The sequence below is a fragment of the Ranitomeya variabilis genome, chromosome 1 (genome assembly GCF_051348905.1).
Source record: "Ranitomeya variabilis isolate aRanVar5 chromosome 1, aRanVar5.hap1, whole genome shotgun sequence".
Classification (NCBI taxonomy): Eukaryota; Metazoa; Chordata; class Amphibia; order Anura; family Dendrobatidae; genus Ranitomeya; species Ranitomeya variabilis.
Genome location: NC_135232.1, coordinates 722,181,579 through 722,206,347, shown reverse-complemented (window position 1 = coordinate 722,206,347; position 24,769 = coordinate 722,181,579). Strand labels below are relative to the sequence as shown.

The 24,769-nt window shown below is 47.8% G+C and overlaps 1 protein-coding gene across 13 annotated transcripts in view; it reads left to right on the top strand.

Moving 5' to 3' along the window:
- Positions 1 to 23,523, top strand: part of FOXN3 (forkhead box N3) — a 149,875-nt gene extending 126,352 nt beyond the window's left edge. For 9 of the 13 annotated variants that reach the window (XM_077267590.1, XM_077267597.1, XM_077267592.1 and 6 more), the window contains 3 exons: positions 9,827 to 9,892; positions 16,208 to 16,316; positions 17,410 to 23,523. In XM_077267590.1, the coding sequence (XP_077123705.1) occupies positions 9,827 to 9,892; positions 16,208 to 16,316; positions 17,410 to 17,956 (722 nt within the window). In that variant the 3' untranslated portion in view covers positions 17,957 to 23,523. The remainder of the gene's footprint in view (positions 1 to 9,826; positions 9,893 to 16,207; positions 16,317 to 17,409) is intronic. The other 4 variants (XM_077267610.1, XM_077267622.1, XM_077267615.1 and 1 more) reach the window with 2 other exon arrangements.
- Positions 23,524 to 24,769: the final 1,246 nt, after the last annotated feature.

Sequence of the window (24,769 nt, the reverse complement as noted above, 5' to 3'; positions counted from 1 at the left end):
CTGCCAGATCAATGATCTGTGATGTCCCCCCCTGGGACAAAGTAAAAAAGTTAAAAAAAAAATCCCCACGTGTGTAAAAAAAAAAAAATATATCCTAAATAAAGAAAAAAAATAAATAAATTATTCCCATAAATACATTTCTTTAGCTAAATAAAATAAAAAAAAACAATAAAAGTACACATATTTAGTATCGCCGTGTCCGTAACGACCCAACCTATAAAACTGCCCCACTAGTTAACCCCTTCAGTAAACACCGTAAGAAAAAAAAAAAAAAAAAACGAGGCAAAAAACAACGCTTTATTGTCATACCGCCGAACAAAAAGTGGAATAACACGCGGTCAAAAAGACTGATATAAATAACCATGGTACCGCTGAAAACGTCATCTTGTCCCGCAAAAAACGAGCTGCCATACAGCATCATCAGCAAAAAAATAAAAGTTATAGTCCTGAGAATAAAGCGATACCAAAATAATTATTTTTTCTATAAAATAGTTTTTATCGTATAAAAGCGCCAAAACATAAAAAAAATGATATAAATGAGGTATCGCTGTAATCGTACTGACCCGACGAATAAAACTGCTTTATCAATTTTACCAAACGCGGAACGGTATAAACGCCTCCCCCAAAAGAAATTCATGAATAGCTGGCTTTTGATCACTCTACCTCACAAAAATCGGAATAAAAAGCGATCAAAAAATGTCACGTGTCCGAAAATGTTACCAATAAAAACGTCAACGCGTCCCGCAAAAAACAAGATCTCACATAACTCTGTGGACTCAAATATGGAAAAATTACAGCTCTCAAAATGTGGTAACGCAAAAAATATTTTTTGCAATGAAAAGCGTCTTTCAGTGTGTGACGGCTGCCAATCATAAAAATCCGCTAAAAAACCCGCTATAAAAGTAAATCAAACCCCCCTTCATCACCCCCTTAGTTAGGGAAAAATAAAAAAATTAAAAAATGTATTTATTTCCATTTTCCCATTAGGGTTAGGGTTAAGCCCCCGTCTCACTAAGCGAGATCGCTAGCGAGATCGCTGCTGAGTCACAAGTTTTGTGACGCAACAGCGACCTCAGTAGCGATCTCGCTATGTGTGACACGTAGCAGCGACCAGGCCCCTGCTGTGAGATCGCTGGTCGTGTCGAAATGGCCTGGACCTTTTTTTGATCGTTGAGGTCCCGCTGGGTAGCACACATCGCTGTGTTTGACACCTTACCAACGACCTCGTTGACGACTCAGACACTGAATCGTCATAATAGCTCCCATGTGACATCGTTGTACAGGTCGCTACAGGTCGCTGGTGAGATGTCAAACAGCGAGATCGCAGCAGCGATCGTTGGGAAGATCTCACTGTTTGACATCTCACCAGCGACCACATAGCGACGCAGCAACGATCCCTGACAGGTCGTATCGTTGTCGGGATCGCTTTAGCGTCGCTAAGTGAGACGGGGCCTTTAGGGTTAGGGCTAGAGTTAGGACTAGTTAGGGCTAGGGTTAGGGCAAGGGTTAGGGCTAGGGTTAGGGCTAGGGTTAGGGCTAGGGTTGGGGTTAGGGCTAGGGCTAGGGTTGGGGCTAGGGCTAGGGTTAGGGCTAGGGTTAGGGCTAGTGTTACGGCTAGTGTTAGGGCTAGTGATAGGGCTAGTGATAGGGCTAGGGTTAGGGCTAGGGTTGGGGCTAGGGTTGGGGCTACAGTTAGGGTTGGGGCTAAAGATAGGGTTAGGGTTTGGATTACATTTATGGTTGGGAATAGGGTTGGTGTGTCTGGGTTAGAGGAGTGGTTAGGGTTACTGTTGGGATTAGGGTAAGGGGTGTGTTTGGATTAGGGTTTCAGTTATAATTGGGGGGTTTCCACTGTTTAGGCACATCAGGGGCTCTCCAAACGGGACATGGCATCCGATCTGAATTCCAGCCAATTCTGCGTTGAAAAAGGAAAACAGTGCTCCTTCCCTTCAGAGCTCTCCCGTGTGCCCAAACAGGGGTTTACCCCAACATATGGGGTATCAGCGTACTCAGGACAAATTGGACATCATCTGTTGGGGTCCAATTTCTCCTGCTACCCTTGGGAAAATACAAAACTGGGGGCCAAAAAATAAGTTTTGTGGGAAAAAAAAGATTTTTTATTTTCACGGCTCTGCGTTGTAAACTGTAGTGAAACACTTGGGGGTTCAAATTTCTCACAACACATCTAGATAAGTTCCTTGGGGGGGTCTAGTTTCCAATATGGGGTCACTTGTGGGGGGTTTGTACTGTTTGGGTACATCAGGGGCTCTGCAAATGCAACGTGACGCCTGCAGACCTATCCATTTAAGTCTGCATTCCAAATGGCGCTCCTTCCCTTCCGAGCTCTGTCATGCGCCCAAACAGTGGTTCCCCCCCACATATGGGGTATCAGCGTACTCAGGACAAATTGGACAACAACCTTTGGGGTCCAATTTATCCTGATACCCTTGTGAAAATACAAAACTGGGGGCTAAAAAATCATTTTTGTGAACAAAAAAAGAATTTTTATTTTCACGGCTCTGCGTTATAAACTGTAGTGAAACACTTGGGGGTTCAAAGCTCTCAAAACACATCTAGATAAGTTCCTTAGGGGGTCTACTTTCCAAAATGGTGTCACTTGTGGGGGTTTTTAATGTTTAGGCACATCAGGGGCTCTCCAAACGCAACATGGCATCCCATCTTAATTCCAGTCAATTTTGCATTGAAAAGTAAAATAGCGCTCCTTCCCTTCCGAGCTCTGCTATGCGCCCAAACAGTGGTTTACCCCCACATATGGGGTATCGTCGTACTCAGGACAAATTGCACAACAACTTTTGTGGTCTAATTTCTTCTCTTACCCTTGGGGAAATAAAAAAATGGGGGCGAAAAGATCATTTTTGTGAAAAAATATGATTTTTTATTTTTACAGCTCTGCATTATAAACTTCTGTGAAGCACTTGTTGGGTCAAAGTGCTCACCACACATCTAGATAAGATCCTTAGGGGGTCTACTTTCCAAAATGGTATCACTTGTGGGGGGTTTCAATGTTTAGGCACATCAGGGGCTCTCCAAATGCAACATGGCATCCCATCTCAATTCCAGTCAATTTTGCATTGAAAAGTCAAATGGCGCTCCTTCCCTTCCAAGCTCTGCCATGCGCCCAAACAGTGGTTTACCCCGACATATGGGGTATCAGCGTACTCAGGACAAATTGTAAAACAAATTTTGGCGTCTATTTTCTCCTGTTACCCTTGGTAAAATAAAACAAATTGGAGCTGAAATAATTTTTTTGTGAAAAAAAGTTAAATGTTCATTTTTATTTAAACATTCCAAAAATTCCTGTGAAACACCTGAAGGGTTAATAAACTTCTTGAAAGTGGTTTTTAGTACCTTGAGGGGTGCAGTTTTTAGAATGGTGTCACACTTGGGTATTTTCTATCATATAGACCCCTCAAAATGACTTCAAATGAGATGTGGTCCCTAAAAAAAAATGGTGTTGTAAAAATGAGAAATTGCTGGTCAACTTTTAACCCTTATAACTCCGTCACAAAAAAAATGTTGGTTCCAAAATTGTGCTGATGTAAAGTAGACATGTGGGAAATGTTACCTATTAAGTATTTTGCGTGACATATGTCTGTGATTTAAGGGCATAAAAATTCAAAGTTGGAAAATTGCGAAATTTTCAAAATTTTCGCCAAATATTCATTTTTTTTCACAAATAAACGCAAATTATATCGAATAAATTTTATCACTATCATGAAGTACAATATTTCACGAGAAAACAATGTCAGAATCGCCAAGATCCGTTGAAGCGTTCCAGAGTTATAACCTCATAAAGGGACAGTGGTCAGAATTGTAAAAATTGGCCTGGTCATTAACGTGCAAACCACCCTTGGGGGTGAAGGGGTTAAAGTTAGGAAGGTACTGGAAGGAGGGTGTTTCCCAGACAAACCACTGAAAATAGAGAAATGAAACTAAGTGAGCTGCGCCTGTCATCAGTTGCCCCTGGCGGAGGGTTAAGGAGAAAAATACATTACTTTTTTTGAATTTACCGAATGGCTGCAATGAAACGGAGTGAAAAATTTAAAGGGGTCTGAATACTTTCTGTACCCACTGTTTACTGCACAGTACCACTCCTCCTGTCCTGTATATATACACTGCACATTACCACTCCTCCTGTCCTGTGTATATACACTGCACAGTACCACTCCTCCTGTCCTGTGTATATACACTGCACAGTACCACTCCTCCTGTCCTGTATATATACACTGCACAGCACCACTCCTCCTGTCCTGTATATATACACTGCACAGTACCACTCCTCCTGTCCTGTATATATACACTGCACAGTACCACTCCTCCTGTCCTGTATATATACACTGCACAGCACCACTCCTCCTGTCCTGTATATATACACTGCACAGTACCACTCCTCCTGTCCTGTATATATACACTGCACAGTACCACTCCTCCTGTCCTGTATATATACACTGCACAGCACCACTCCTCCTGTCCTGTATATATACACTGCACAGTACCACTCCTCCTGTCCTGTATATATACACTGCACAGTACCACTCCTCCTGTATATATACATTGCACAGTACCACTCCTCCTATCCTGTGTATATACACTACACAGTACCACTCCTCCTGTCCTGTGTATATACACTACACAGTACCACTCCTCCTGTCCTGTATATATACACTGTACAGTACCGCTCCTCCTGTATATATACACTGCACAGTACCACTCCTCCTGTCCTGTGTATATACACTGCACAGTACCACTCCTCCTGTCCTGTGTATATACACTACACAGTACCACTCCTCCTGTCCTGTGTATATACACTGCACAGTACCACTCCTCCTGTCCTGTATATATACACTGCACAGTACCACTCCTCCTGTCCTGTATATATACACTGCACAGTACCACTTCTCCTGTCCTGTATATATACACTGCACAGTACCACTTCTCCTGTACTGTATATATACACTGCACAGTACCACTCCTCCTGTCCTGTATATATACGCTGCACAGTACCACTTCTCCTGTCCTGTATATATACGCTGCACAGTACCACTCCTCCTGTCCTGTGTATATATACTGCACAGTACCACTCCTCCTGTCCTGTGTATATACACTGCACAGTAGCACTCCTCCTGTCCTGTATATATACATTGCACAGTACAACTCCTCCTGTCCTGTATATATACACGGCACAGTACCACTCCTCCTGTCCTGTATATATACACTGCACAGTACCACTCCTCCTGTCCTGTATATATACACTGCACAGTACCACTCCTCCTGTCCTGTATATATACACTGCACAGTACCACTTCTCCTGTCCTGTATATATACGCTGCACAGTACCACTCCTCCTGTCCTGTATATATACACTGCACAGTACCACTCCTCCTGTCCTGTATATATACACTGCACAGTACCACTCCTCCTGTCCTGTATATATACACTGCACAGTACCACTCCTCCTGTCCTGTATATATACACTGCACAGTACCACTCCTCCTGTATATATACATTGCACAGTACCACTCCTCCTGTCCTGTGTATATACACTACACAGTAGCACTCCTCCTGTCCTGTGTATATACACTGCACAGTACCACTCCTCCTGTCCTGTATATATACACTGCACAGTACCACTCCTCCTTTATATATACACTGCACAGTACCACTCCTCCTGTCCTGTATATATACACTGCACAGTACCACTCCTCCTTTATATATACACTGCACAGTACCACTTATCCTGTCCTGTATATATACACTGCACAGTACCACTTCTCCTGTCCTGTATATATACACTGCACAGTACCACTCCTCCTGTCCTGTATATATACACTGCACAGTACCACTCCTCCTGTCCTGTATATATACACTGCACAGTACCACTCCTCCTTTATATATACACTGCACAGTACCACTCCTCCTGTCCTGTATATATACACTGCACAGTACCACTCCTCCTGTCCTGTATATATACACTGCACAGTACCACTCCTCCTGTCCTGTATATATACACTGCACAGTACCACTCCTCCTGTCCTGTATATATACACTGAACGGTACCACTCCTCCTGTCCTGTATATACACACTACACAGTACCACTCCTCCTGCCCTGTATATATACACTGCACAGTACCACTCCTCCTGTATATATACACTGCACAGTACCACTCCTCCTGTATATATACACTGCACAGTACCACTCCTCCTGTATATATACACTGCACAGTACCACTCCTCCTGTCCTGTATATATACACTGCACAGTACCATTCCTCCTGTCCTGTATATATACACTGCACAGTACCACTCCTCCTGTATATATACACTGCACAGTACCACTCCTCCTGTCCTGTATATATACACTGCACAGTACCACTCCTCCTTTATATATACACTGCACAGTACCACTCCTCCTGTCCTGTATATATACACTGCACAGTACCACTCCTCCTTTATATATACACTGCACAGTACCACTCCTCCTGTCCTGTATATATACACTGCACAGTACCACTCCTCCTGTCCTGTATATATACACTGCACAGTACCACTTCTCCTGTCCTGTATATATACACTGCACAGTACCACTTCTCCTGTCCTGTATATATACACTGCACAGCACCACTCCTCCTGTCCTGTGTATATACACTGCACAGTACCACTCCTCCTGTCCTGTATATATACACTGCACAGTACCACTTCTCCTGTCCTGTATATATACACTGCACAGCACCACTCCTCCTGTCCTGTGTATATACACTGCACAGTACCACTCCTCCTGTCCTGTATATATACACTGCACAGTACCACTCCTCCTGTCCTGTATATATACACTGCACAGTACCACTCCTCCTGTCCTGTATATATACACTGCACAGTATCACTTTTCTGTGGCTTGTGTACAATATGTTGTGACTGTTGCGTTCTTTATCAGTCCGGTTCTGCCTGTTATTACGTTGCGCTGTGCTCGGCCCCCTCCGCCGCTGATTGTCTGCTTCGTTGTTCACATGGAGAAGCTGCTGATCTTAGCACAATGACCTAAAATAACAGAAAGGCGACATGTGACTCCAGCGCAGAATCGGGGCCGTCGCCTGCTGGACGGGACAGGATTTGTCGAATAAGAGATTATGATGCTTTGTCTGCAAGCGTTGACCTTTGGGCTATTGTCTTCAGTTATCAGCCATCAATAAGGGTACCGTCACACAGTACTATTTTGATCGCTACGACGGTACGATTCGTGACGTTCTAGCGATATCGTTACGATATCGCAGTGTCTGACACGCAGCAGCGATCAGGGACCCTGCTGAGAATCGTACGTCGTAGCAGATCGTATGGAACTTTCTTTCGTCGCTTGATCACCCGCTGACATCGCTGGATCGTTGTGTGTGACAGCGATCCAGCGATGTGTTCGCTTGTAACCAGGGTAAACATCGGGTAACTAAGCGCAGGGCCGCGCTTAGTAACCCGATGTTTACCGTGGTTACCAGCGTAAACGTAAAAAAAACAAACAGTACATACTTACATTCCGGTGTCTGTCCTCCGGCGTCTCAGCTTCTCTGCACTGTGTGAGCGTCTGCCAGCCGGAAAGCGAGCACAGCGGTGACGTCTGACGTCACCGCTGTGCTTTCCGGCTATGGCGCTTACACAGTGGAGAGAAGCAGAACGCCGGGGACAGACACCGGAATGTAAGTATGTACTGGTTTTTTTTTTTACGTTTACGCTGGTAACCAGGGTAAACATCGGGTTACTAAGCGCGGCCCTGCGCTTAGTTACCCGATGTTTACCCTGGTTACCGGGGACTTCGGCATCGCTCCAGCGCCGTGATTGCAACGTGTGACCGCAGTCTACGACGCTGGAGCGATAATCATACGATCGCTGCGACGTCACGGATCGTGCCGTCGTAGCGATTAAAATGGTACTGTGTGACGGTACCCTAAGTCTTATTTCAGGTTCCACTGATTGTGAGGCTTGTAACTATAAAGAAGTATAAAGTATTACTCCCTGTTATCAGCCATTACGGGGGGGAGGTGACTGTAGGACAGGAGACTACAATCTATTACTCCCGGTTATCAGCCATTTCAGGCTCAGCCGCTGTCCCCACAGATGCTGAGATGACTAAGGGTACCGTCACACAGTACCATTTACATCGCTACGACGGCACGATTCGTGACGTCGCAGCGTCGTATAATTTTCGCTCCAGCGTCGTAGACTGCGGTCACACGTTGCAATCACGGCGCTGGAGCGATGCCGAAGTCCCCGGGTAACCAGGGTAAACATCGGGTAACTAAGCGCAGGGCCGCGCTTAGTAACCCGATGTTTACCCTGGTTACCAGCGTAAACGTAAAAAAAAACAAAACGTACATACTCACCATGTGATGTCCGTCAGGTCCCTTGCCGTCTGCTTCCTGCTCTGACTGAGATCCGGCCGTACAGTGAGAGCAGAGCACAGCGGTGACGTCACCGCTGTGATCTGCTCTCACTTTCCGGCCGGCAGACAGTCAGAGCGGAAAGCAGACAGCAAGGGACCTGACGGGCATCAGATGGTGAGTATGTACGGTTTTTTTTTTTTTACTTTTACGCTGGTAACCACGGTAAACATCGGGTTACTAAGCGCGGCCCTGCGCTTAGTTACCCGATGTTTACCCTGGTTACCAGCGAACGCATCGCTGGATCGCTGTCACACACAACGATCCAGCGATGACAGCGGGAGATCCAGCGACGAAAGAAAGTTTTAAACGATGTGCTACGACGTACGATTCTCAGCTGGGTGCCTGATCGCAGTAGCGTGTCAGACACTGCGAGATCGTAACGATATCGCTACAACGTCACGAATCGTGCCGTCGTAGCGATAAAAATGCCACTGTGTGACGGTACCCTTAGCGTGTTGTTTCTTGTCTCGTGGCCTCGTCCTCTTTCGCCTCCGGGCAGATGAGACACTTCGTCGGGGCAGATGTTCTTTTCAGCTGCCGCCCCTGGATGTTTACTGTCATTATGGTGATGTTGGTTGCCATGGAAGCTCTGACTGCTTTACTCTGCGATTTTCCGGGGGCGTCAGCGCAGTATTGGGGGGGCAGAGTTGGAAAAGCCATAATATTTTGTTCATGTCCCTACGAGCTGCCATCTGTCTGGTAACAGAGCGGGGATTGGTTGTGCAGGAGCTGATCGTTGTAGTCGAGCATGTTCACAGTGCCGCCCAGCAGCGATTGGTCATACCGCCATCAGTCGTGGCCACCGTTGTTCTGGGGGCAAGTGTGAAATCTAGATTAGTTTGCGGGGAGCCCTGAAAGATCGCAGCATCCTCCCCTGTGCATGGGAGTGTTGGGGCGCGGCTCAGGCCACATCCGCAGCATCGCATGGATTATCCTTCGGTTATTACGGAGCCTAAACATAATATAGATTATTGTGCCGCCATCGGAAAAATCACATGTAGTATTCTGCACACTGCAAAGTAGAGAATGGAGGGTTGTTACATTCTGGTTGCCATGGTGATGTCCAGGGTTTACCTGTTGCTATTTTGTGATGATACGACACCTTCCTCACATACAAGGACCTAGGACGTAGCTAGAACACCCTCCATTCTTTACACTGCAGGCTTAATGTTCTCTGATGTTGCATCTTCTCGATTCGTGAGCTCCCGGCGGTGTCCGTCCTCTGCTGTCTTTCCTCTGCTCTCAAATCATGTGACTGTCCTGGTGGTGGTCCGCGCCCTGGTGGTGGGCGACTTGTGCCCTCATCCCTATCATAGAGTTTATAAGTTCCGTGTTTCTCCCCAATTCTTAGTAACGATTCTATTGGTTGATTTTCACAGATCCCGACGTTGCTGCGGCCAGTGCCATGATGCTATTGAATTCTCCACACGATTTACACGCAGGTTGTGAGTAGACGGAGACGCTCCATCCGACTGACCCGATACTGACTGACCCAGAGCATACAGATATTCCCCTAGATCAGCTTCTAGATGGGAACTACAAATCCCAGGATAAACCTGTGTATCATGGTCCATGTACCCTACCCTGTGGGGTTATAAACTTACTGAATGGGACCTATAGATTCCCAGAGTCAAGGCGGCTCCTGCCGGAAATAAAAAGCGGCCATGAGACTATCGCTAATCACCAAGATACTCTTAAAGGCCCTCATATTAAAGGGACAAGACCCCACACATAGGGGATTACAGGAAGCTGACAGTGACGGTGGAGCGAAGCTACTGATATCTCCGCAATATGATCGCTGATCTCTAGTGATGGATAGGAGGCATTCTCAGTGATGTCACCGCTGATCTCTAGTGATGGATAGGAGGCATTCTCAGTGATGTCACCGCTGATCTCTAGTGATGGATAGGAGGCATTCTCAGTGATGTCACCGCTGTTCTCTAGTGATGGATAGGAGGCATTCTCAGTGATGTCACCGCTGATCTCTGGTGATGGATAGGAGGCATTCTCAGTGATGTCACCGCTGATCTCTAGTGATGGATAGGAGGCATTCTCAGTGATGTCACCGCTGTTGTCTAGTGATGGATAGGAGGCATTCTCAGTGATGTCACCTCTGATCTCTAGTGATGGATAGGAGGCATTCTCAGTGATGTCACCTCTGATCTCTAGTGATGGATAGGAGGCATTCTCAGTGATGTCACCTCTGATCTCTAGTGATGGATAGGAGGCATTCTCAGTGATGTCACCGCTGATCTCTAGTGATGGATAGGAGGCATTCTCAGTGATGTCACCACTGATCTCTAGTGATGGATAGGAGGCATTCTCAGTGATGTCACCACTGATCTCTAGTGATGGATAGGAGGCATTCTCAGTGATGTCACCTCTGATCTCTAGTGATGGATAGGAGGCATTCTCAGTGATGTCACCTCTGATCTCTAGTGATGGATAGGATGCATTCTCAGAGATGTCACCGCTGATCTCTAGTGATGGATAGGAGGCATTCTCAGAGATGTCACCGCTGTTCCCTAGTGATGGATAGGAGGCATTCTCAGTGATGTCACCGCTGATCTCTAGTGATGGATAGGAGGCATTCTCAGTGATGTCACCGCTGATCTCTAGTGATGGATAGGAGGCATTCTCAGTGATGTCACCGCTGTTCTCTAGTGATGGATAGGAGGCATTCTCAGAGATGTCACCGCTGATCTCTAGTGATGGATAGGAGGCATTCTCAGAGATGTCACCGCTGTTCCCTAGTGATGGATAGGAGGCATTCTCAGTGATGTCACCGCTGATCTCTAGTGATGGATAGGAGGCATTCTCAGTGATGTCACCGCTGATCTCTAGTGATGGATAGGAGGCATTCTCAGTGATGTCACCGCTGATCTCTAGTGATGGATGGGAGGCATTCTCAGAGATGTCACCGCTGATCTCTAGTGATGGATAGGAGGTATTCTCAGTGATGTCACCGCTGTTCTCTAGTGATGGATAGGAGACATTCTCAGTGATGTCACCGCTGATCTCTAGTGATGGATGGGAGGCATTCTCAGAGATGTCACCGCTGATCTCTAGTGATGGATAGGAGACATTCTCAGTGATGTCACCGCTGTTCTCTAGTGATGGATAGGAGGCATTCTCAGAGATGTCACCGCTGATCTCTAGTGATGGATAGGAGGCATTCTCAGAGATGTCACCGCTGTTCCCTAGTGATGGATAGGAGGCATTCTCAGTGATGTCACCGCTGATCTCTAGTGATGGATAGGAGGCATTCTCAGTGATGTCACCGCTGATCTCTAGTGATGGATAGGAGGCATTCTCAGTGATGTCACCGCTGATCTCTAGTGATGGATGGGAGGCATTCTCAGAGATGTCACCGCTGATCTCTAGTGATGGATAGGAGGTATTCTCAGTGATGTCACCGCTGTTCTCTAGTGATGGATAGGAGACATTCTCAGTGATGTCACCGCTGATCTCTAGTGATGGATGGGAGGCATTCTCAGAGATGTCACCGCTGATCTCTAGTGATGGATAGGAGGTATTCTCAGTGATGTCACCGCTGATCTCTAGTGATGGATAGGAGGCATTCTCAGTGATGTCACCGCTGATCTCTAGTGATGGATAGGAGGCATTCTCAGTGATGTCACCGCTGATCTCTAGTGATGGATAGGAGGCATTCTCAGTGATGTCACCGCTGATCTCTGGTGATGGATAGGAGGCATTCTCAGTGATGTCACCGCTGATCTCTAGTGATGGATAGGAGGCATTCTCAGTGATGTCACCGCTGATCTCTAGTGATGGATAGGAGGCATTCTCAGAGATGTCACCGCTGATCTCTAGTGATGGATAGGAGACATTCTCAGTGATGTCACCGCTGATCTCTAGTGATGGATAGGCGGCATTCTCAGTGATGTCACCGCTTATCTCTAGTGATGGATAGGAGGCATTCTCAGTGATGTCACCGCTGATCTCTAGTGATGGATAGGAGGCATTCTCAGTGATGTCACCGCCGATCTCTAGTGATGGATAGGAGACATTCTCAGTGATGTCACCGCTGATCTCTAGTGATGGATAGGCGGCATTCTGTGATGTCACCGCTGATCTCTAGTGATGGATAGGAGGCATTCTCAGTGATGTCACCGCTGATCTCTAGTGATGGATAGGAGGCATTCTCAGTGATGTCACCGCCGATCTCTAGTGATGGATAGGAGACATTCTCAGTGATGTCACCGCTGATCTCTAGTGATGGATAGGAGACATTCTCAGTGATGTCACCGCCGATCTCTAGTGATGGATAGGCGGCATTCTCAGTGATGTCACCGCTGATCTCTAGTGATGGATAGGAGGCATTCTCAGTGATGTCACCGCTGATCTCTAGTGATGGATAGGAGGCATTCTCAGTGATGTCACCGCTGATCTCTAGTGATGGATAGGAGATATTCTCAGTGATGTCACCTCTGATCTCTAGTGATGGATAGGAGGCATTCTCAGTGATGTCACCGCTGATCTCTAGTGATGGATAGGAGGCATTCTCAGTGATGTCACCTCTGATCTCTAGTGATGGATAGGAGGCATTCTCAGTGATGTCACCGCTGATCTCTAGTGATGGATAGGAGGCATTCTCAGTGATGTCACCGCTGATCTCTAGTGATGGATAGGAGGCATTCTCAGTGATGTCACCTCTGATCTCTAGTGATGGATAGGAGGCATTCTCAGTGATGTCACCTCTGATCTCTGGTGATGGATAGGAGGCATTCTCAGTGATGTCACCGCTGATCTCTAGTGATGGATAGGAGGCATTCTCAGTGATATCACCGCTGATCTCTAGTGATGGATAGGAGGGATTCTCAGTGATGTTACTGCAGCTTCTTTGGTTTTCTTGTGATTTCTGTTTCTTTTCCTGGGGTTGGCGTTTCTTGACAGGTTGCAGTGTTCTTATCCTACAGTGGAGATTATCATCACTGTTACTTTAGTCTTCTCTCCTGGACATTGATCTTGTATTTTTTAGTCATCTGACTAAACGAGCATTTAATGATTGTGGCCACCATTATTTTTGCGGTGGGGCTGCCGGACGTACGACAGACTGGATGGAAGACCTCCACTTGTAGTATTGTACTTTGAGGAGACTGTTACCAGCCATTGACAGCAAGCATAGGTCTAGACAGGGGTGGGGAATCTTTTTTTCTGCCAAGGGCCATTTGGATATTTATACCATCCTTCGGGGGCCTTACAAACTCTGCCCACAAAGTACATCGTGAGTCTGGAACTGGTGTCAGGACGTAATCTTTCATTGCATGCCCTTCAGTGTTCAGTAGTGAGCACTGCATGTGTGTGCTAACAGAGCAAGAAGAAATTAATGAGCTGGTTGTAAGCAAAATACAGCTCCCTGCCCAAGAATGCGGTTCCTGAGAATCTGTTCGGGGGCCTGATAAAAGATCATCAAGGGCCGTAAATGGCCCTGGGGGCCTGAGGTTCCCCACCCCTGATTTAGAATATGATGGAAAAATAAATGGCATCCTTATATTATTTCTAAACACTCTTTTTCGGTGATGACTTTGTATCTCCGTTCATACTGCACCCACACACACAAATGATACACCCATTTAAAAGGTAAACTTGCCCCCTTCAGCAAGAAAATAGCCAAACAAATCACACATCCACGATGTGATCACAAAATACAGTTTAAACATTCATTTTCATAAACTTGCAGTAAGGAAAAATGACCTACAGGTGGCACCACACTACCCCAAAGCACACTACCACAAAGCTGCTTACAGACATCAGAAACAAATCTTAACATTTGCCTTGGGGGCTTTCCAGTTTGCCGAACTCCTTGCCCAGCCGATTTCAGGCACATTGGAGGATTGCACACTTCACTGCAGGTGGGTCACATATGCAAACACATTTGTAAACCTGCACTGCCTATTCAATTGCACACTTTCTCTGTTTATACTCCACCGACACACACAAATTATACACCATTTCAAAAGACAAATTACCTGCAGGTGGCATTTGCCTTGGGGTCTTTCCAGCTTGCCGAAGTGCTTGCCCAGCCTATTTCAGGCAAATTCGAGGATTGCACACTTCACTGCAGTTGAGTCGCATATGCAAACACTTTTGTAAACATGCCCTTCTTTTTCGGTGATCACTTCGCCCCACACACACAAATACACCATTTGAAAGGTTAACTTGTTCCCTTCAGCAAGAAAAGACACAAACAAACCACACATTCACAATTTGATCAATAAATACAGTTTAAACATTCATTTTCAGAAACCTGGAGAAAAAAACAATAACCTGCAGGTGGCACCACAACCTCAAGACATTTCTTTAGCCTCTACTTATCAAACCAATTTATTGTATTACCAATCTACATATATAAATACCTCTGTGTTCATCATCTCATTAAATACATTAACATTTGACCAGCTTTATTTTCCTGAAATTGCCTGTGCCCCCTACAACCAATATGCGAAAATTTTACACGGGCCAACTAGTTTGCAATTTATTTTCGATGTTCCAATTCTGCATTTCTGGTGTCGGCCGTCAGGATTGTGTAATTATAGGATTTTGGGAGTCGTTGTGTCCCATTAGCCAGTCCTTGTGCCCGGTGCCATCTCCTCCTATCTTTCTGTAGTGGTTGTGGGGCGCTCCCCTTGCTGGTTAAGCCCCCTGCTGCCATGGATCACAGATCGTTATAATATTATGACTCCACCCAACATCGCGAGGAATTCGAATTTACTGCCGGTAAATTATTCACCAACAGATGTCACTTCAATGAAAATCTTCAGAAATGACTTCAATATTATGATCAGCGGCACGTGCTTATCCGAGAGAGTGCAGACGGAGCCGTGATTGTGCTGCACTCGTGCCAGGAGCGATCGCAGGGTAGAGATTATCCTCTAGCGGGAGGTAACTCTGGAGACCGGGGCAGGTGGGATGACCCTCATCAGCACTGGTACCGTCACTGTGTCATCATGGAGATTAATTCAGAACCTGCTGGTCCTTTTAGGCTTAAAGGGCCAGTAACCCCCAATGTGGTCTGTGTTTCCCCGGTTGTGGCAAGTTCTGCTCTTCCTGACTTTAGGTAGAATTTTGCCTCTAGCTTCTCCACAATCTGAAGTGGCTGATAACTGGGAGCAAGCAGCTGCACAGTTAATGGGGAACACGATTAAGGTGCAAAAGCTCCAGAAATAATCCCTTCATCCCAGTGTAATATCAGGGAGCAGATTGTGTAGAAATCTTGAAATTCTGGTTCCTGTTTGCACAGCTGATTTTATCCTTGCCAGGAGGAGTTAATAAGGACATTTCATATAATGTGGAGCCCGTCAATGATGCATTGTAACCATGTGCGTTATGTATTGTCTGTGTCCTCCAACAATCCCATGCAGCACTGCCCTCTGGGGGAAACGTGATGGTGGCTTTCATCCAGAGCCCCCTGGTTCATTCAAGACTAGCGCTACAATAGTTGAGGATGGTTGTACATGCACATAATGTGCAGGGCATGTAGAAAGCTGGGTGAGCAGCTGATTACTTCACCATTTTGGTCACATACAATAACCATTTCTTTGGTGCACCAGGAGGAACTGCATGAACAGACTTTTTCTCTGCTGCCCTGTACAGGCTGGAGACTGTGCAGTTTGTCTGATCTGTGTGGTTTGGGAATGAGCTGATTTCTGCCCCTGTCCCCCAATATCCTGGTGTATAATGTTGGTTTGTGGATTACTCCATGTTTGTTGCTGACAATCCATCTTCTGTCTCCACAGTTTCCCCCGGAGTCATCCAAAACGGTGCCCGCATCCTCAGCAGAGGGATCTTCCCCGGAGTCAGACCTTTACCAATCAACCCTATTGGAAGCATGGCCGCTGCTGTCAGGTACGTGCCGGGCGATGGGTAGTAGCTCTGTCCTCACCTGTGATGTCGTGGGGGGGGGTTCCTATGTAGCATGATGGCCCTCCAGGACAGCGCACTCTAGAGGCAGAGCACATATTGACCCTGAGGGGAGTGATATTCGGGCGACTCCGCGTCGCCTTGTCTCAACACTTCTCTTTGCCTCCATCAGCTGGAAACTTTTTAGGTTCATTTTCTACAAAGCGATGAAGGAACCGATTCCGTCGATCGGTGTGGAAACATTTCCGCATTTGCTCCCCCAGAAATTGTTTCCAGAGATCTTTTGCCGAGACCCAAGTATGAATTTAAAGGGCCGGTGTCCAGTCTGATTAAACTTTGCATGTTTCTAGTTTGCTGTCAGTAAATTGAAACATTCTTGTTTCGACAGCAAGAGGCTGGAAATAAAAGGCTTGACCTAAACCTTTTCACAGCTGAGGGTTTGCTACAATGTTTTCTCGAGGTAAACCCATGTACTAGACTGGAGGCTGACTGCTGATATTTACATTGATGCATTGTAACAGGTCCTCAGCTGTGCGATCATGACAAGATTAAGGAGGATTTATAAGACCTTGTAGATGCTCGGATTTCCAAAAAAGAGGAACATTGTTCAGCCTGAGCAACTGGTAATTCATGTAGCTATGTAGGGGTTAATAGGATGGGGGAGCTATAAAATAGATGCTGCGGCACTGAATATTTATGACGCCGGCGGCCGCGGGTATTGGGGCGCCGTTCTGTATCGGACACCGCAGCATCAAATATGTTCTGTGCTGGGAAGATTCAAAGAAACTTAAGGACTGGGACGGCGCTGGTGACATGCTCATCTCACCATTGTCCCGAGCAGGAAATATAGCCTTTGTGTCTTCCTGGCACAGAACCGATATGTTTACAGGTCATATACAGACCCATGTGTCTCCATGGTAACAGACTACAAAGAATGCCTGTGTAGTCTGACCCTGCAGCCAGGTGCTGTATGTTGTGAGTGGTTGTCATTGTGTCCTCCATCCCCAGGATGCAGCAGCAGCCATGATGCTCTGTAGCATTTGTGTTCTTCTCACCTTTGTCCCTTCGTTCTCTCCAGGAACGGGTTTGGAAACTGCCGCATGAGGACGGAGAGCGAGCCATCGTGCGTTTCTCCAGTCGTCAGCAGCGACCCCAAAGAGGACCACAACTACAGCAGCGCCAAATCTGCCCTCAAAAGAAGCTCGTCCCCTGCCAGTGACTCCGTGTCGTCCTCCTCCGCAGACGACCATTATGAGTTTGCCGCCAAAGTCTGCCGGGACGGCTGCGACATCAGCTTCCAGGGCCACGAGAGCTTCAGCGAAACAGAGGAAGACGACAAGAAACAGATCAAGAAAGAGCCGAAAGAGTCCTGTGGCGACAGCGGCTACTCCTCACAACACAAGAAGAAGCAACACCTGCTGAAAGTGCGACGGATCCCCAGCGACGCGCTGCCGCTGAAAAAGAGACGAACGGAAAAACCGCCCGAGAGCGACGACGAGGAGATGAAGGAGGCGGCCGGCTCGCTCTTACACTTGGCGGGAATCCGCTCTTGTTTGAATAACATCACCAATCGGACGGCCAAAGGGCAGAAAGAGCAGAAAGACAAAGAGACGGCGAAAAACTAGAGAAAATCCCTTTTCTTTGGACTTTCCTCACGCACGTCAGGTGAATTTTATCAATTTTGTGGCAATATCAACCATTTTTTCTTTTTCCCTTTTTTTTTTTTTTTTTTTTTATTTTTATTTTTGGGGGTGGGGGGCCCTTATAGTGTTTTATTTTTTAAAGGATATTGAAGCCATAGAACTCAGCCAACAAATGCTTAGAATTTACTGAAAAAGGAAAAAAAAAAACATTCAAAAGCCAAAATTGTACGGTCAGCCACCAACCGAGCAGGCGGTGACCTTAACATGACCCTAAGATGGGCATGGGTGCTCCGACCCGCTGGGGGGCTTCAGGGCGCTCCGGCCCGCTTGGGGGGGGTTCAGGGCACTCCGACCCGCTGGGGGGGTTCAGGGCGCTCCGACCCGCTGAGGGAGTTCAGGGACCTCCGATCCGCTGGGGGGGGTTCAGGGCGCTCCGTCCCGCTGGGGGGTTCAGGGTGCTCCGACCCGCTGGGGGGGTTCAGGGTGCTCCGACCTGCTGGGGGGGGTTCAGGGTGCTCCGACCCGCTGGGGGGTTCAGGGTGCTCCGACCCGCTGGGGGGTTCAGGGTGCACCATGCCGCTGGGGGGTTCAGGGTGCTCCGACCCGCTGGGGGGTTCAGGGTGCACCATGCCGCTGGGGGGTTCAGGGTGCTCCGTCCCGCTGGGGGGTTGAGGGTGCTCCGTCCCGCTGGGGGGTTCGGGGTGCTCCGACCCGCTGGGGAGTTTAGGGCGCTCTGACCCGCTGGGGAGTTTAGGGCGCTCCGACCCGCTGGGGGGTTCAGGGTGCTCCGACCCGCTGGGGGGTTCAGGGTGCTCCGTCCCGCTGGGGGGTTCAGGGTGCTCCGTCCCGCTGGGGGGTTCAGGGTGCTCCGTCCCGCTGGGGGGTTGAGGGTGCTCCGTCCCGCTGGGGGGTTGAGGGTGCTCCGTCCCGCTGGGGGGTTGAGGGTGCTCCGACCCGCTGGGGAGTTTAGGGCGCTCTGACCCGCTGGGGGGGTTCAGGGTGCTCCGACCCGCTGGGGGGTTCAGGGTGCTCCAACCCGCTGGGGAGTTCAGGGCGCTCCGTCCCGCAGGGGCTTCAGGGTGCTGTTCCGGATCCTGCAGCCTTCCTTCATCTTCCTCTGGCAGCGCACACGGCCGATTCGGTGACGACCTCTCGGCTCCTCGCAGACGCCAAGCCTGTTGTGCCATAAATCTCCCCCGATGATGGAATTATACAGTGTTGCCATTTGGTATTGTATACGATTCTTGCAATGTATCTTCTCCGGATTAACCCGTTCACTCCCGCCATTCAATGACAAACAACTGCCAGAACGAAGCGGATCACCCCGGAAATGAGACTGACAGCGCTACGGAACCTGCCGCCAGTATTCAGCTGCCGCCTAGAACCGGGTCGACTGCCGGGAACCACAACCGGATCATACACAGGTGCATGGATCTCATGACCAGAAACAAGTTCGGGGCTTTATTTTACATTTTGTTTTTTTCTTCTCCCAGAGACGAGCGCCGTTCTTGTAAGGTAAATCTGTATTTAGCATGACGCATGGATTATTTTCATATAAATAGAAAAAAATAGAGAAAAAAGGCAACGCCTCTAATGTTAGGCCCAGGGCCTGGACTTCAGTCACCCCCGGTATTTTTTATCTGATTTTTGGAAGCAGGTTTCTAAGGTCTAACCTTCTTCAGGGACACATCTGACTGTTGGGGAACGTCTTCTCTCTGCAATATAATAATAATTACTCATCCTCTCGTCGGGCTCGGATCTGCCTTGTCTTTACATTCAGCCCCACATACAACCCTACTGTGCTTCTCTGTGATATCGAAAAATGAAACGTTTCTGTCTTTTCTGTATTCAGATAACATGAGGCAATAATATGTTGGTAAACTGGGCAGCGGCTGCCAGCTTTACTGGCTCAGAGAGTTCTGCTCCGGAGGTCGTCCTCGGCCGCACCACACATTACATGTTGCTTGTGGCCGCAGGTTAGTGTTTTTTTGTTTTTTTTTTCTCCCCATATTTTGCAGGACGGGGATAAGTAACGAGGCGATTGGTCAGCTGCACAACGCGAACCACGTTCGGCCGATAGAACGTCTTAAAGGGGACATCCCAATTACTGTTAATCGTTTCCACCATTCATCCGCTCTTCTGTTTTTTTCGTTTTATCATGAATAGAGGACACGATGCTTATAAATCACTGCTGTTATATCCTACTGCCGACCCAAGTAATGCCTCACACCAACACTAGGGGCAGTGATCGTTACTTCCAATAAAAGCTGTAACCAATCAGAAAGCTTGCTGCTGGGAGTCACCATCCTCATTGGCTGGATTGTAGTGACATTCTACGAAATGCGTTCTTGGTGGAATGGGTACAAGAACAGGCGGCGGGCACTGCCGCGTACCCCATATACCTCATACACCCCCCCACACCATAAATACAAACACCAAACTGCCACCTCCCCCCATATACACCATACTGCCACCTCCCCCCCCCCCCCATATATACACCATACACCCCACTGTTGCCCCCATATACACCATACACCCCACTGATGCCCCATATAAATCATACACCCCACTGATGCCCCCTTATATACACCTCACTGCCGCCCTCATACACAACACATACACCCCATTGCCGCCATCATATACACCACACACTCCACTGCCACCCCCCATATACACCATACACCCCACTGCTGCCCTCATATACATCATACACCCCACTGATGCCCCCATATATACACCCACTGCCGCCTCCATATATGCACCATACACCCCACTGCTGACTCATATACACCATACACCCCACTGCTGACTCATATACACCGTACACCCCACTGCCACCCCCATATACACCATACACCCCACTGCTGACTCATATACACCCCACTTCCGCCCCCATATACACCATACACCCCACTGCTGACTCATATACACCATACACCCCACTGCTGCCCCCATATACACCATACACCCCACTGCCGCCCCCATATACACCATACACCCCACTGCCGCCCCCATATACACCATACACCCCACTGCCACCCCCATATACACCATACACCCCACTGCTGACTCATATACACCCCACTTCCGCCCCCATATACACCATGCACCCCACTGCCGCCCCCATATACACCATACACCCCACTGCTGCCCCCATATACACCATACACCCCACTGCTGCCCCCATATACACCATACACCCCACTGCCGCCCCCATATACACCATACACCCCACTGCCGCCCCCATATACACCATACACCCCCACTGCCACCCCCATATACACCATACACCCCACTTCCGCCCCCATATACACCATACACCCCACTGCCACCCCATATACACCATACACCCCACTGCCACCCCCATATACACCATACACCCCACTGCTGCCCCCATATACACCATACACCCCACTGCTGACTCTTATACACCATACACCCCACTGCCACCCTCATATACACCATACACCCCACTGATGCCCCCATCCATACACCCCACTGCAGCCCTCATATACACCATACACCCCACTGATGCCCCATATATACACCCACTGCCGCCTTCATATATACACCATACACCCCACTGTCGCCCCCATATACACCATACACCCCACTGCTGACTCATATACACCATACACCCCACTGTCGCCCCCATATACACCATACACCCCACTGCTGCCCCCATATACACCATACACCCCACTGCCGACCCATACACACCCCACTGTCACCCCCATATACACCATACACACCACTTATGCCCCCAAATATACATAATACACCACACCGTCACCCCCATATACACCATTCACCCCACTGCCGCCCCATATATGCACCATACACCTCACTGCCGCCCTCATATACACCATACACCCCACTGCCACCCTCATATACACCATACACCCCACTGATACCCCCAAATATACACCACACTGCCGTCCCCAAATATACACCATACACCCCATTGCCGCCCCTATATACACCATACACCCCACTGCCGAATCATATATCCCACTGCCGAATCATATACCCCACTGCCACCCCCATATACACCATACACCCCACTGCCGAATCATATACACCCCACTGCCGAATCATACACCCCACTGCCACCCCCATATACACCATACAGCTCCCTGTCTTTTGGGATAAAGTTATGCGACAGGTGAAGTGTAAATCACCTGTGATTCTATAGAGTTCGACACTTCATGAGATTTTACCCACCAGATGGCGCTGCTACCACAAAGTGTGATGCTGGAGCAGAACCGTATTGGATAAATGTGGCCCCTGAGCTCGTCTTCTGTCATCACAGCAGTCCCATCCATGGTGTCGTCCTCGCTGCCTCTGGGGGGATGAGGGTGAATCCTAATGTAACCTGCTACTCGTTCCTGTATCTTAAGGATACCTCAGCCTATTTGACTAATTTTGGCTGAGCCCATTGATATCATCAGGATCGGCCGACGGTTTAATATTCATGGGGGCGCAGCACAATTTATGGTCAGGGCTGATATGGATGCAGGACGTCTGAGATTGGACGCCTCCGGACATGTGGACCCTCCTGTGTGTGGATGAGCCGGGTGACTGCTGTCTGAGTATGGCGGCCCTAACACTCAGAAGTCTGCTGCCAGCTCCGGTGCGCACTGCACTCGCCTGCGTGCCAGACCCGGCCACTCGTCCCTCCCCGTCATCTGCTGCTGACATCGCCACCACTTACGTGGATTTTTCGGGCTGCGTTTTCAGATCTCTCTGACAGTAAAGCCATAAAATAGGACAGAGGAGGTTTGGGGCGCCCCGGCCTCGCCGCTGCCTCCGATGTTTGTGAGATATATCGTGTGTACGTCTGTATGGAAAGCATTTTAAACTTGTAGAGGTTTTGTTTGTTTTGTTTTTTTAATTTTATGACTTCTGTAACATTTCTAAGAAAAAAAAAATATTTTATTTTGTTAAGTGATAAAGCAATCAAGAAAAAAAAAAAAAAAAAAGGGAAGAAAAAAGTAAGTCTGGATCTGGTTAACCCCTTCACTGCCAGAGAACCCTGCACTGCATGCCGAGTCACTCCTGCAGAGAAATCCCTTGTTTATCATTTTTCTTTCTTTTTTTTTTCCGCCTTTCTGCGGCTGCGCATGCAACATTTTGCACTGCGGATTGGTTCAGGATGCCTCCAGCAGTGAAAGGGTTGAGGTATAATGCGGGGGGATGTTCCTGCACCTGGATTGGCTAAGACGCCAAGAAAAGTTCTGGGGAAAAATAAAATAAAATGCAATATTTTTTTCTGTACTTGTGTGTAGCTGCCAACGTCCTAAACTGGAGAACTGTGATGGAACCGGGCGCCGCGGAGCTGCGGAGAGCGGCGGCCGTGGACCGAGAACTATGTTGATTTCAGCGTATATATATATTTTTTTTCCTGCATTTCACTTTTTCTTGATGTGTAATCATATTGCCAAAGAAACAATTTCATGAATTCTTGTAAATAACACGTTCCCAAAATCTACCATAACGTTTCTGTGATGTATCGTCTTCCAGTTGCAATAAAAATTTACTGAGTTGCATCAATTTGAGTCGCTATCTGGTGTAAAATAGGACTGCAGGAAACTTCTACATTATCTTTTGGTGTTACATAGGACTGTACTGTAGGTCTCTGCTACATCTTGTTACATAGGACTGCACAGAGCTGAGGCGTTATGTCCTACCACTACCCCTTCCTGTTGTGAACTGTATCTGCTTGCAGGTATGACTGGGTATATGGAGGCCGCACTTCTGATAATGAACACGGTAAAATTCAACGTGTTACTGCACAAATACAAAATATTTATTTATTGCAAGTCTGTGCAGTAACCTCGCCATCTGTGCAGCCGCTCACCGCACAGAACCGGCACCAAATTATAGAACAATAAACCTGTTAATCACCTGTCCCGCAAACCACATGTGCTGGTAGTAAAGGGATGTCACCGCTGATCTCTAGTGATGGATAGGAGGCATTCTCAGTGATGTCACCGCTGATCTCTAGTGATGGATAGGAGGCGTTCTCAGTGATGTCACCGCTGATCTCTAGTGATGGATAGGAGGCATTCTCAGTGATGTCACCGCTGATCTCTAGTGATGGATAGGAGGCATTCTCAGTGATGTCACTACTGATCTCTAGTGATGGATAGGAGGCATTCTCAGTGATGTCACCTCTGATCTCTGGTGATGGATATGAGGCATTCTCAGTGATGTCACCGCTGATCTCTAGTGATGGATAGGAGGCATTCTCAGTGATGTCACCGCTGATCTCTAGTGATGGATAGGAGGCATTCTCAGTGATGTCACCTCTGATCTCTAGTGATGGATAGGAGGCATTCTCAGTGATGTCACCGCTGATCTCTAGTGATGGATAGGAGGCATTCTCAGTGATGTCACCGCTGATCTCTAGTGATGGATAGGAGGCATTCTCAGTGATGTCACTGCTGATCTCTAGTGATGGATAGGAGGCATTCTCAGTGATGTCACCGCTGATCTCTGGTGATGGATATGAGGCATTCTCAGTGATGTCACCGCCGATCTCTAGTGATGGATAGGAGGAATTCTCAGTGATGTCACCGCTGATCTCTGGTGATGGATAGGAGGCATTCTCAGTGATGTCACCGCTGATCTCTAGTGATGGATAGGAGGCATTCTCAGTGATGTCACCGCTGATCTCTAGTGATGGATAGGAGGCATTCTCAGTGATGTCACCGCTGATCTCTGGTGATGGATAGGAGGCATTCTCAGTTATGTCACCGCTGATCTCTGGTGATGGATAGGAGGCATTCTCAG